The following is a 14,380-nucleotide window of genomic DNA, read 5'->3' on the forward strand; positions in this document are numbered from 1 at the left end:
GTTCTCTTAGGTCTTAACAATCTAATTTGAATTTTTTTTTCTTTTTTTCTTTTTTCTTTTTTCTTTTTGGGTTTAATAGAAAGAAGTGAGTAGTATAAGATTAACTGATAACTCGAATGTTTAAAATTACTTAATCGCTCATTCAGTGTTTGTTTCTCTCAATTTTTTTGTTGTAATATCACTTGTATTTAAAGAAAATTAGTGCAAATGCAAAGTAACAAGCTTTTATTTATGAAATAGAAACGAGACATTTCCTATTACATAGGATGATTATTGTATTATTTGGTAGACCGTACATAAGTTTATTTTAGCCTTTTTATCTTTTAGGCAAAAGGCCTTTGGTTATAACAATCCAAGTTGTCCCCTGGGCTCACTCCCAAAATCTGAGAATACCTTCTGTAGAACCCAATCCTACTAGCCACCTTATCATCCTGGCCATGCCCACATTCAATCCCACCGTTGATTATATTGGTGATCACTCCATACCCGGGGACCCGACCCGCCGACGTGTCTGCAGCAGATGGGCTCCACCTGCCAGTGATGACGTCATGGCTCGATGGCTTGTTTGCCTGTGGGGTCATCCAGAACCATATAGCTGTCCTGAATGATACAACCGGGTCAGTGGCCACTAGATCCGGATTGGCTATCAGATCCTTTCCGATTGCTTTACCTGCTTGACCATAGTTGTAGTTGCTAGAAGAAAAGTAAACAAGTCAGTCAAAGTCAACAAGTCAATGGACCAGAACTTGTTATGTGAATAGAGATACGAGAGAGACTTACTGCGTGAGTTGGATGGGTCCTCTGCCATAATATTTCTTGCCGGCAGCGCATGAGTATTCGGCGGATGGTGTACAATATACATCTTGGTTATTTTCATTGATAAAGCAATATCCCCATGCATATGGTCCATCTGGTGCAGCTGCCCATCCTCCTGCATAATCAAATTCACATATTCAGGATGCTTATTGATTCATCGCGATAGGGTTAAGAGAGAATCGTGTAAGAATTCGTAGGCACTTTTTCTAACCAAACAAACAATCATGACCAATATTAGAGTGCTGACCAGTAGTCTCATGAGAGGTTTGAGCCAAGAAAGCAGCAAGCTCCTTCTTCCGGACAGTAACATCCCCAGTTGTGCCAAACCCATTAAAAGTCCGAGCAGCAGCAATGAAAGCATCATACTTGTAGAACCCATTACTTTTGCATCTCGGGTCATTTCGATACTTAAGCATCTGGTCAAAAACAGCTGAGCTAACGATGCTGCTGACATCACCACCACTTGGGGTCGGGGTTGGGGTTGGGGTTGGTTTAGGGGTCGAGGCACATTGGCTCTGGCAACCAGTGGAGCAATAATCAGCTGTTGTGCCGCACCACCCATGTTGGCTGCAGCACAGCCCATTGGGGCACACTGCATTTCCAGCTTGCCTCCCGCATTGCTCTGCTGAGATCCCTAACAGCAAAGCTAGGGATAAAATGATAAGACTCTGCAACTTCATTTTCTTTTTCTGAGAGTGTTTGATGTCTTTTTGATCTGTGGATTGGGTTTCGTGGGGATGTCTATATATAGTGTAGCGAGGAAGCGGTTTTGTTTGACTATTTTCTCAAATTGGCAATGCACCCACCCCATTGTATTTGCTTTTTTCTTCCAAGTTTGTTTAGTTGTGGAAATTACACAACAGGATTATTTTTAGAGACGGTGTATTTGGGCAGGCTGCTAGAAAATATCTGAAAAGTTTACGTACGGATTGACCAGTTCCCCTTAAAACACGGCAATCGATTGAAATCTCAAAATTGAAGGATAAGGGCAGGAACAGTGCAGACCTAGAACTAGAGATCTAGTCGTACTTTGAATCTCTCTTCTTTTGACCACATTCTAAAACCAAGTCTATAGAAATCAAGGTGAATGTGATTGATCAAAGTTACCCCAAGTATAATTTTCTTACTATTTCTTACTTCTTTGTTTTATTCTTGTCATAGATTCTTATCATTCGCTCACACTCTGTATGTATCTGAAACTTCTTTTTTTTGTCTGTAAAAATGTCTGGCTACAGGAAAAGGAAAATATCAGAGGATATATCAGGTTTAGGTGGGGTAATGGGAATTATTTGAAATCACAAACTTGCAAAAGGGATCTCTTTATCAATAAGAGGAGAAAGAGTTCCAATAAACATGAATATCACTATTTTGCTATCTTCGGCTAATAACATTATAACACGTGTGATAACAATTCCACGTGACAGAGCATTATTAGTCGGAGATAGTAAAATAGTATTATCCCTATTGTAACTAAGTTTTTCTTCGATAAGAGTTAACTGGTCATTATGCCTTACTCCAAGTGGAGATAGGATTATTTTTTATGTGTGAAAAAAATATAGCATTATATTGATTAGAGATAAGTGTTGGAAAAATTGGTTTAACCAATAACTTTTCGTTGACCTAAAAAAAAGCAATAAAATTTTCAGTCACGAGCAGCTAGCCGAACATTTGGGTGAGAAATTGAATGCCAACTTGCCAAGTACCGTTTTTGTTTGAAGAGAAAAGCATACATGGGTGAATATTCTTCCTTGGTCTCCCCACAAACAAGAAGGAAATGAAATTGTTAAAAGGACTATATGTTAACTCTTGGGCTTGGGCCTGGGTCGCATTATTTTAGGCTGAAATTTTATATGTTGTTTTTTAATCATGACTTTCCAATTTCAATGGCCTCTTCCATAGAATATTGCAACTGCCACACCATTTAAAATAGGCCGACCATTAGCACAATACATGGTCATGGTTCTAATAACGGTGAAATGTTAATGAAAGCACAAAATTTATATTCCTAAGAAATGGAAATCCATATCAAAAGGGGAAGCTCTGTGCTGGTGAAGGTGTTAGGGTTTTGCAGGGGTTTGAGATTTGGGGATTGCGGGTGCTGTGATGGGTCATGGGGAGGTTTACTCCTTTAGGTTCGTTGTTGACATTGTTGGCGCTAAAGCCCGGTTTTTCGTAATGGCCCAAAATGAAAAGCCTAGATGTTGATGAAAAACGACATATCGTAAATTGCAAAAGAATATGACCTTAATAAATTTGTGTCTTGGCTCATGCTCAAAATGAAAAAGCAGCCTACAAGTTAGAGAGCAAGTGGAGTAAGTAACAAAGTGAATGAAATTACCATATGCCCTTAATTTTAAAGTTAGTTATTACAGTTGTCGTTTAGTAAATTGACTAGGGTTTATGTAGAGGAAGAGGATGTTCTATATTCAAATTTCATGATAACCAAATCAAACAAAGAACGATGTTTTGTCATTTTCTATATAATAATTGACAAGTGCTTTGTTATTTTCTATATAATAATTGACAAGTGAGTAGTATAAGGTTAACTAATAACTCAAATGTTTAAAATTATTTACTCGCTCATTTGGTCGGTGTTTGTTTCTCCTTTTATTTTTTGTTTTTTGTAATATCACTTGTATTTAAAGAAAATTAGTGCAAATGCAAAGTAATAAGCTCTTATTTATGAAATAGAAACGAGACATTTCCTATTACATAGGATGATTATTGTATTATTTGGTAGACCGTACATAAAATTATTTTAGCCTTTTTATCTTTTAGGCAAAAGGCCTTTGGTTATAACAATCCAAGTTGTCCCCTGAGCTTACTCCCAAAATCTCAGAATACCTTCTGTAGAACCCAATCCTACTAGCCACCCTATCATCTTGGCCATGCCCACATTCAATCCCACCGTTGATTATATTGGTGATCACTCCATACCCGGGGACCCGACCCGCCGACGTGTCTGCAGCAGATGGGCTCCACCTGCCAGTGATGACGTCATGGCTCGATGGCTTGTTTCCCTGTGGGGTCATCCAGAACCATATAGCTGTCCTGAATGATACAACCGGGTCTGTGGCCACTAGATCCGGATTGGCTATCAGATCCTGTCCGATTGCTTTACCCGCTTGACCATAGTTGTAGTTGCTAGAAGAAAAGTCAACACGTAAACAAGTCAGTCAAAGTCAACAAGTCAATGGACCAGAACTTGTTATGTGAAGAGAGATAAGAGAGAGACTTACTGCGTGAGTTGGATGGGTCCTCTGCCATAATATTTCTTGCCGGCAGCGCATGGGTATTGGGCGGATGGTGTACAATATACATCTTGGTTATTTTCATTGATAAAGCAATATCCCCATGCATATGGTCCATCTGGTGCAGTTGCCCAGCCTCCTGCATAATCAAATTCACATATTCAGGATTCATCGTGATAGGGTTAAGAGAGAATCGTGTAAGAATTCGTAGGCACTTTTTCTAACAATTGAATCAAATTTTTAATAGTAGAGATTAGATTTGTGAATTATCGTTGGATCTGTTTATATGAACTATGAAATTCTTATTACAACACATTTACTACCGACAACATAGCGTAACTTATACCAAACAAACAATCATGACCAATATTAGAGTACTGACCAGTAGTCTCATGAGAGGTTTGAGCCAAGAAAGCAGCAAGCTCCTTCTTCCGGACAGTAACATCCCCAGTTGTGCCAAACCCATTAAATGTTCGAGCAGCAGCAATGAAAGCATCATACTTGTAGAACCCATTACTTTTGCATCTCGCGTCATTTCGATACTTAAGCATCTGGTCAAAAACAGCTGAGCTAACGATGCTGCTGACATCACCACCACCGCCACCACTTGGGGTTGGGGTTGGGGTAGGGGTCGAGGCACATTGGCTCTGGCAACCAGTGGCGCAATAATCAGCTGTGGTGCCGCACCACCCAAATTGGCTGCAGCACAGCCCATTAGGGCACACTGCATTTCCAGCTTGCCTCCCACATTGCTCTGCTGAGATCCCTAACAGCAAAGCTAGGGATAAAATGATAAGACTCTGCAACTTCATTTTCTTTTTCTGAAAGTGTTTGATGTCTTTTTGATCTGTGGATTTGGTTTCGTGGGGATGTCTATATATAGCGTAGAGAGGAAGCGGTTTTGTTTGACTATTTTCGCAAATAGTGATGTCATTAATGCATCAGATAAAGTAGCTTTTATTTTCCAAGTTTACCCCTATTAATTATTTATTATTAATTAAAACACATTAACCAATTAGGACTTTTCCTCTTCCCAACTCCCTAACCCAGCTCAAAAGAAGAGGAGAAGAAGACGTCCATCCATATGCAAAGAGGGTCGGACAATCAAAAAGTTAATGAATAACTCATTTGCTGAGCCTAATTTGGATCCCACCATCACATTCATTGATACTAACCTCATATCAGAAAGCTCCAGATATTTTTTATTTTTTTTTGTCACTTGCCGCAGTTGAATTGCTACCCCAAGAGTGCGGCTTTGTAGTTCTTTGTTTTTGTTACCTTTCTCAATTTCTAGATGGCTGGCAAAGTTGGCAAGGCCAGAAGAGTCTACATGGTGTGCCTTTAACTTATCCGACATTGTGCGTGCAATTTCCTTTGGGGTCAGTCTTCCACATCGAGGATAAACCAAGGTTGCCAAAACTCTCATGAGGGGAGGTTGCCTGCCCTATTTCATATGCTGCTACTTTTTGGTCCCACAGTTTCTTTTTATTTTGTAGTGTTTGGCTTTTGAATAGATACAGTATTCTTGGAGTTTGGCACACAAGAAGGAAATATAAAAATCCATCATGATAAAACGATTTATACTCAAGATTTTAATTAGTAAAGCTATTCGGGTTTGAGACAACAAATAATGGCCATTAGCGACTGAAAAAGAAGAACCATATGTTTCAGTGTTGTGGAGAAGAATGTCAAATCTGTCGTGGGAGAAGAGAGAAGAGAAGGTGATAACTGTATAAATTGAAGGAATCTCTAAAATTAAATTAAATTGAAAGAGATATAAAAGTCAATAAATTTAATAAGAGTAAATTCGGAAAGAAAAAAAAAAACTTGACTAAAGCATTAATGATATTGTTTTAAGTATAAGAAAAGTGACACATGTTAAAGAAGAAAAGGGAGAAGGTTGCTAACATTCTCCTTATATTGATTAGCGATAAGTGTTGGAAAAATTGGTTTAACCAATAACTTTTCATTGACCTAAAAAAACCAATAACTTCTCATTGACGAGCGTCTAGCCGAACATTTAGGTGAGAAATTGAATGCCAACTTGCCAAAGTACCGTTTTTGTTTGAAGAGAAAAAAAGCATACATGGGTGAATATTCTTCCTTGGTCTCCCCACAAACAAGAAGGAAATGAAATTGTTAAAAGGACTATATGTTAACTCTTGGGCTTGGGCCTGGGTCGCATTATTTTAGGCTGAAATTTTATATGTTGTTTTTTAATTATGACTTTCCAATTTCAATGGCCTCTTCCATAGAATATTGCAACCGCCACACCATTTAAAATAGGCTGACCATTAGCACAATATACGGTCATGGTTCTAATAACGGTGAAATGCTAATGAAAGCACAAAATTCATATTCCTAAGAAATGGAAATCCATATCAAAAGGGGGACGGGGTATCATGTCTTCCTATATGAGAGGTTCATACTCATATAAGAGGTATTACGTAACCAAACATGGAAAATTAATTTTATACTAATTTTAAAGTCAATGGGCAAGATTGGGCTAGCCTGATCCAAGCTTAGGCTCGGGCCGAGCAGATTTTTTTTTTTTAAATTCAAAGTCCAAGCCTAGCCTATCAGGTTGGACCAGGTTAAGCCCATCAAGGCTGGGCTATTTTATTTTGTCTTTTTTTTTTAATATGTAATTTTTTGTCAATTCTTTATTTTTTTCCCTCTATGTTTCCTTTTTTTTTTTTTTTTTTCATAGTTCTTTATGGGCCGGGCAGGGCTTTAGACACCCAAGCTCAAGCCGACCCACTCCACAACAGGCCGGGCTAGGCTCTCGATGGGCTGGGTGGGCTCCCATCGACCCATGAGCTCACGGGCCTAATGATGACCCCTATTCTAACCTTGAAACTAAACCGGGTTCTCAATGGTTGTGCTTCTGGAACCAAATAACCGTTTGATTGCAAAATACAAGAAATTATATGTACGGATTTCGGGATAGTAAAAGAAAGTTTAGAGAGTGATTAAGAATAAATCAAGAACTATACGTATGATTCCACTATGCATTCGTCCTTATCTTAATTAATAATTACTCTAACGCGATACACCCAAAAAGAATTTACATGATTAACTCTTTTTTATTTATTTTTTATTTTTTATGTGCCGAGTCAGCAGACCCACCAACGAGATCCACATGGTTTCTTCTATATATATATATATATATATATATATATATATATATATATATATGTAACCTAACTTATGTAGAATCATATTATGCGGAAGACCCTATAAGCTAGACGTAACAAACCATGAATAAGGGTTGTCTTGTTCAGTGCTCAGCAAACTACATGCCCTTGTCACCTATAAGCTTCTTAGAGCGAGCAGCTGTCATCTATGGCAACAAGGTTTCGATCATCTATGGTGACCAGAGATTTTCATGGAAGGAGACGCATCAAAGATGTTTCAAGGTCGCTTCAGCTTTTGTCCGCCTAGGGATATCCCGCCATGACGTTGTGAGTAGCTATTAATCTTAATTATTTCATGAACATGAATATATCTTGTGGTTTAAATTTCGTATAAAATGAATCTAATTAAACCAAACTTATGTGTGTTTATAGTTCAAGCATTACTATACCTATATTAATCCGTTAGTGTACTTAGAGTAAGTTAATACATGTTTTAGGACGCCTATATAAACTTGTGATCATGTTTTCCTTCAACAACTTGAGTAAGTCTTGTGTTTCGAAGAGAAACTCATTGTAATTTGAGGGCAAATGGAGGAAGTGCATGGACATGTCATGTCGAGAGATCGAGAGAGAGAGGTAGATATTTGATCTGTTTGATTTAAACCAGTGAGGAAACCATAGCCATGAATATTGCAAAGCCATAGGAGTTCATTAACCAACGAGAGGCAACGACTAGTTTGCCAAAAAGACTGAGACTTTAGCAAGTCAAGAGTCCATTGTACTTTATTGCGTGACTGTCGGGTTCTGATATCTTTTTTAATATTTAACAAGTCAATACATAGAACTTGGGACAATATTATTTACACATTGGCGGGTCAAATGGACAGTGGCCATGAGCCCCATGATCATCGAACCACCAAGTAACATGGTGAGCCTCCTTTAGATATATGCCTGTCGGCGTTTTATTCATATAAAACTGTCCCATGACGGCTGGCTGACCATCTTCAATTAATCAGTGAATCATAGAGCTGCAATTGCGTGCACATACATGCATCATATATATATATAGCTTCCATCGAGGAATTCTTCAATGGAAGTTTATTTGAGGACATCCTTGTAGGACTCACTTTGCATTGTATTTCATTAATCTAAACCGTCTATGTTTTAGATAATCATTCAAGGATCATCTCTATAAAAATCACTTGAATCCGAGTTTATTGATTTTAGTACTTTCCTAAGCACCGTGTTTATTGATTTTGTATGATACAATTGGATGTCGAAATGATTTCCGAGTTGTCTAATTTTTTGTAATAATGATCTATAAATATAGACTTAAAAAATAGATAGTTTGGATCATTGGAAAAAAAATTCATTTCGGAATCCCTCAAAAGCTACAAAGTTATTATATAAACAACTCTACAAACTTGTACTTCCGTTTGTTTCTTGATTCTTGTCTCTTTATTATATTGATCTCTTTTGCTAGCTAACCTATATATGACAAAATAAAAAGTCGTGATCATCGCATGATTTCCACTAACGGAAAACTTTGATCACCACAAAGCACGTTCTTTACTAGTAGATTTTTTGTTTGTTTTTTAATGTAGTGAAATAGTAGAGGTTGCGCTCACATAACATAAGGTAATATTCGTTTACCAAATTTAAATTGTTAGACAAACTCTATACTTATTATGAGACTACACATAAGTTTGAATATCATATATTAATTAAGACAATATATAACCAATTTAATCGATAATCAAGATTCACATACTTATATGTTAAAAGAGATCAATAGAAAGTAATAATTCATGCATATGCGCGTACAAGGTGACTGACGACGAACGTAGCTTTTGATGTCTTTGTTTATCAATTGTTGTCTATTGCTAATTGATTCCAATTTGTAGATTTTGTCTGTTGTTCGTTTTTCTTTTCTTCTCTTCTGGACCTACGCGGACAAAGATAAGGATAGATAGAGACTAGCAGAAAAGGATGAGAATACAGCTACCTCACCCCCTATCTTTATTGAGAATAAGAAATCAATGGAAACACAAACACTTGCTAAAACCCAAAAGTTACGTCAATGAAGTGCCCTTTTTAGTCCTGCATGCGTTACACGCATTCATGCACTTCAATAGCAAGAGTGATCCTAATAAATACAAGAAGATAGTCTTAAGGGAAACGCTTGGACTGCGTTTGAATTCCACCCGGCCTTATGATGGAGAGATAATTCACTTATATTATGATATGTAAATAAATTACACTACGTTTGAATTCCACCCGCCCGTAACATTCTATAACTTCTCCTTATGTTAGTCCTACTCCAAATGCAAGGAATCAATTTTACTTATGAAAGTGGTTTGACGGGTGATGATGTGATCCCAGAATAAGAGAGTCTCTTACAAAAAAAAAGTTTAGCATAATTAGTCGTATAAGATCCGCATACCTAGCTAAGACATCACATCCTGAACAGAACCAGTGACACAAGTATTGTGACACTAATCTTTATTAACAATACAATAGAGTGCATGCGGACAATATAGGTTGACTATTATAAATAATTAATGGTCATGTCACTAATTGATTATGTCACTAATTATAAGATAATTCAAGATCATGTCACTAATTGAGTACTTTCGCTTTTAATTTAGTTGCTAATTTGAAGTGGGATCATGTCAAAAGCCAATAATTTGTGTGTTTGGTACGCTCTTTAGTGTGAACATCTTGAATATTGTAATGCTATATTGTCCAATAGTGAAAAGTAGAGAAGAGGAGATGTTCACATTTCTTTTTCAAAGTAGTACACAATGTAGTACAAGACCCAGAGTCAGTCAAAGTGAGATAGGCTTAGAAATTCGACTAACTATATAACCTAGTCTAGCTTCTATCTACTTTTAATTTAGTATTAGCAAGAGTAAATAATATAGTTTTATCATACATAAAAAGAAATATTTCTCATAGTCCCATTTTGGTATTTTTCTTGGGCGTTGTTAAATGAACTCTAAAATTAACTGAGTACACTATATGATCTAAGTACATCTTAATATTTAAATCAAAATGTAAAATTAAAGAAGTACACTATATTTAACTACCAAAAATACCCTTGGTATATCCTAATTCACTTTATCACACAACACCAAACCTATTCGAAAGCTGACTGCCGAACACTATCAAACCACCAAACTCACCTTGATGCCGAACTTGCTCCTTAACCCACCTTCTGGTCCTTGTGACGGTTTCTGTGCTTCTTATGATCTTTAGTAGTTGACATCCTGGTTGGCATAACGAAGACAATCAACCCTCTTAAATTTGTTTCTTATTTTGTTACAAATCTTCTTCTCTGTAGGAACAAATACAACTCAAATAACGACTGCAGTCAATTAGACAAAAAGTTGTTTGAATCATAATTTTCGGGCTGCAGTGATGATTCTGTCATCCAGCACTACTAGTGTAGGGGTTTATAAGTCAAATGGAAAATGCCACACCACAGGGAATTAAAGTTATAAAGAAATCTTGAAACATATATATCAGGAAAAAATCCAAGAAAAAAGGAGTCCCGGAGACATAACATGCTATAATTTACATGTAACCCAAATACAAAAGAAAAAAGTAGTTTTTTCTTTTATTTTTTATTAGGGTTGAATATGGTGAGTAGTGTGTACTTATTAAAATTACATTTGTTTCACAATTTAATATATCCTTTTGGTCATTTTATATTATGGTAAATTAGTTTGGTAATAAGGTGTACTTGGTTAATTTTAGGTTCATTTAACATCACCCTTTTTCTTTTAATTGGAAGTAAGAGAATTCGATTCTTTAACATTCTCTAATAACATGAAGAAAAATACTACTAAACTTGTAGTTAGTTGGTTAATCTACCTCAATACAGTGGATTGCACATGCTTTAAATTAGAGGCAGGTCTAATGTACCTAACAGTAGCCAAGTAATTAAAATGGTTGATTTTCTTCCCTGGCCAGGTTGCAGCTTTTGCACCAAATATTCCAGCACTCTATGAGCTTCATTTCAGCGTTCCAATGGCAGGGGCAATTCTTTGTGCACTTAACATTAGGCTGGACTCTCCCACATTATCATTGATATTACAACAGTTGGAAGCAAAAGCCATTCTTGTAGATCATCAGCACATTGAAGTTGTCCTCCAAGCACTGGACAGATTGTCCCAAACAAAATCCAATCCACCTCTGCTCATTCTTATCCCTGAGTTTGACCAATCATCGTCATCATCTTCTCCCATCGATCTTGACCTTCCACCAGGTACCCTGAATTACAATGACCTGCTGCAGGTAAAAGCAGAACCCAACTTTCAGATTCTAAGACCCAACAATGAATGTGACTCAATTTCAGTGAGTTACACTTCTGGCTCAACTGGAAATCCCAAGGGAGTTTTATACAGCCACAGAGCTGTGTATCTGAATTCATTGGCAGCCATTTTTCAAAGTGACATGAGAAAAATGCCGGTGTTTTTATGGACAGTCGAAATGTTTCGGTGCAACGGTTGGTGCTTCCCTTGGGCTGTTGCTGCTCTTGGAGGCACCAACATCTGCCTCAGAAATGTCTCAGCCAAACTCATTTTTGAAGCAATTCATCTCCACAAGGTAACACACTTGTGTGGTGCACCTTCTATTTTGAACATGCTAGCAGATGCCTCAGAAAATGACCAAACCAGGGAAATAAAATCAAGGGTGGAGATTATTGTTGCTGGTGCATTGCCAGCACCTCAGATTTTGATCAAGGTTGCAGAGCTGGGATTCAATGTGAGCCATGGATATGGCATGACAGAGGCTCTTGGGCCAGCAATTGTCACACCATGCAAGCCTGATCAAAAGCAATCTCAGTACAATCTGATGATGGAAGGGGTTGATGTGAAGGATCCAAACACCATGGAAAGTGTGGAATTTGATGGGAAAACAATGGGGGAGATTATGTTCAGAGGCAACACTTTGATGCTGGGTTATCTAGAGAATTCCAAACCAGTTCATGAGGTTTTCAAGGGTGGATGGTATAGGACTGGTGACCTGGCAGTTAGGCATCCAGATGGGTACATTCAGATGAAAGACAGGGCAAGCGATATTATCATTTGTGGTGGTGAGATTATCAGCACCCTTGAGGTGGAGGCAGTTTTGCTGACTCATCCACAAGTTTTGGAGGCTGCTGTTGTGGGGAGATATGATGAGGTTTTGGGGGAGACTCCTTGTGCTTTTGTGAAGTTGAAGGAGGGGTTTAGTGATGGTGGTGAGGCAAGTTCTAGAGAGATTATAGAGTTTTGTGAGGGGAAATTGCCTGGTTTTATGGTTCCAAAAGTTGTGATATTTGGGGATTTGCCTAGCCCAACTGGGAAGATACAAAAATTTGTTCTGAGGGAGAAGGCCAATCCTGTGGGAGGCCAAGAATAAGATGCCTAATCTCTGATTATGGCAATTTGATTTGACAGTTGGCAAATAGGTTTGTTGGTTTTACATGAAAACTTTCAGTATTTGGGTAGTGGTGTGGATGATTAATTACTTAATATTTTTTTTGGTATGCTATAATAAGGTTACAATAGCGTTTTTCTTTTTCTTTGTTACATTGCAAGAAATCGAACAATGAACATAATTATTAAACTATGATGTTCTTCCAAATCTAAGTTCTCCATAGATTTGAAGTAACTTGTGCTACAAAAGGAGATGCTTAGGATGTCAATCAAGAAATTGAAGTCTCAAAGTGAATATTGTGAGAACCATTTTGCCATAATAATCATATCATATTATAAGAGCAAATTGGCTAAACGGATAAAATAAAACTAATGCTCAATTGTAGCAAAAGTAGTTCTAAATTTGTGCCCCAATTTGAATTTTGGTTATTGAATTCGCAAAATGGTTTCTAGAGTCCGTGAATTCCACTTCCTTTAGCACCTCCATTACATTTTCTGTTAAATTTAAGAGCAAAATGATCATTTCGTGTCCAACCCTATCCCCACACCAGCTCCACCACTCCTTCCCACCACCAGTATCTTCACAAACCCACCATTCAAAATAAGAAAAGGATAATGTTTATACAATATATAACTGGTCAATCAGAAAATGACATGTGGAATAAGGGACCCACGAGAGGACCCGCTAAAATCGGTAATTATTTGCGCTTCTCAAAGCATCATTGGCAGGATGTGAGCCTTCGGCACCCTAGACTGCTGATCATAGAAAAAGACGCACTTCATAAGAATTCCTTACAGATACACGTGGCACCTCCTCAGATAATGCCCATAGTCCCATATTAAAATTCTACCCAATATGCACATAAAACAAGGTAACTGTGACATTCGGCAATTTAATCATTATTCTGTCCAGATCACTATTCACTCCACGCTTATTCTAATTTAAGTATATCGAGAGCCTTCGGCCGATACCACATAAGTGTCAAAGGTCTTACCGAGCACTCTTTGTCTTACAGATCATCCGCTCTGTCGAAGACACGAGATTGAAGGTGACATCATCACTAAATTGGGCTCATAAGTGTTGGACCATTTTTGAGCATCAACAGGCACAAACAACAAATTAACAATATCGAGATCATGCTTTGGACGTTCCAATTGGTGAAAGACGTGGAAATTGAGATCTCCGTACAATAATGCACCAACCAACCAATTAACAGTTTGAGATCTCATCATCACTAAATTGGCCCATAAGTGTTGGACCATTTTTGACACAAACAACGAATTAACATTATCAAGATCTCCATACAATAATGGACCGACCAACTCATTTATAATTCATTTTGGGCCCATAGAGGGTGAGAGGGTGAGAGGCAGACCAGTTGGTGAGACCAGTTGGTGAGGCAGACCAGTTGGTTTTATAATTTGTCCAATTTCTCTTCTATTTTGAAAAATATTCTATATAGTGTCCAACCAACCCGTTTATTTATTTTTCTCCAATTTAATATAGTTTGATCACTACCATGTCCGAGTCAAAGAACCCTACAGACTCAGCCGAGTCATCTTCCCAAACCCAACCTTCCAACTCATGGCCGTCAACCACAACTTCTCTGTTTCTAATCCTAATACTTACCATCTTCACTGCCACGTTGATCTATCAACTCGACTCGTTCGACCCGGCCCCTCTGCCTTATCACGAGTTGACTCGCCACTTCATTAGGAGGGCTCCGGCTCACAACCCTCGCATGCTTCC

At 37.8% G+C, this 14,380-nt stretch overlaps 3 protein-coding genes across 3 annotated transcripts; 1 reads left to right on the top strand and 2 right to left on the bottom strand.

The window, feature by feature from the left end:
• Nucleotides 1-208: 208 nt before the first annotated feature.
• Nucleotides 209-1,546, bottom strand: LOC110770777 (endochitinase-like). Its single transcript, XM_021974997.2, has 3 exons — nucleotides 1,064-1,546; nucleotides 781-931; nucleotides 209-693 (listed from the first exon to the last, which is right to left on the bottom strand). The coding sequence occupies exons 1-3, from the start codon at nucleotides 1,494-1,496 to the stop codon at nucleotides 324-326; spliced, it is 954 nt and encodes a 317-aa protein (XP_021830689.2). The 5' UTR covers nucleotides 1,497-1,546; the 3' UTR covers nucleotides 209-323.
• Nucleotides 1,547-3,469: 1,923 nt separating this feature from the next.
• On the bottom strand, nucleotides 3,470-4,929 carry LOC110770782 (endochitinase). The gene is made up of 3 exons (XM_021975002.2): nucleotides 4,450-4,929; nucleotides 4,056-4,206; nucleotides 3,470-3,960 (listed from the first exon to the last, which is right to left on the bottom strand). The coding sequence occupies exons 1-3, from the start codon at nucleotides 4,877-4,879 to the stop codon at nucleotides 3,591-3,593; spliced, it is 951 nt and encodes a 316-aa protein (XP_021830694.2). The 5' UTR covers nucleotides 4,880-4,929; the 3' UTR covers nucleotides 3,470-3,590.
• A 2,356-nt stretch (nucleotides 4,930-7,285) lies between these two features.
• On the top strand, nucleotides 7,286-12,808 carry LOC148293359 (putative CoA ligase CCL13). Its single transcript, XM_088256001.1, has 2 exons — nucleotides 7,286-7,531; nucleotides 11,180-12,808. The coding sequence occupies exons 1-2, from the start codon at nucleotides 7,328-7,330 to the stop codon at nucleotides 12,611-12,613; spliced, it is 1,638 nt and encodes a 545-aa protein (XP_088112127.1). The 5' UTR covers nucleotides 7,286-7,327; the 3' UTR covers nucleotides 12,614-12,808.
• Nucleotides 12,809-14,380: the final 1,572 nt, after the last annotated feature.

This window comes from Prunus avium, chromosome 7 (genome assembly GCF_965620075.1).
Source record: "Prunus avium chromosome 7, drPruAviu1.hap1.1, whole genome shotgun sequence".
Classification (NCBI taxonomy): Eukaryota; Viridiplantae; Streptophyta; class Magnoliopsida; order Rosales; family Rosaceae; genus Prunus; species Prunus avium.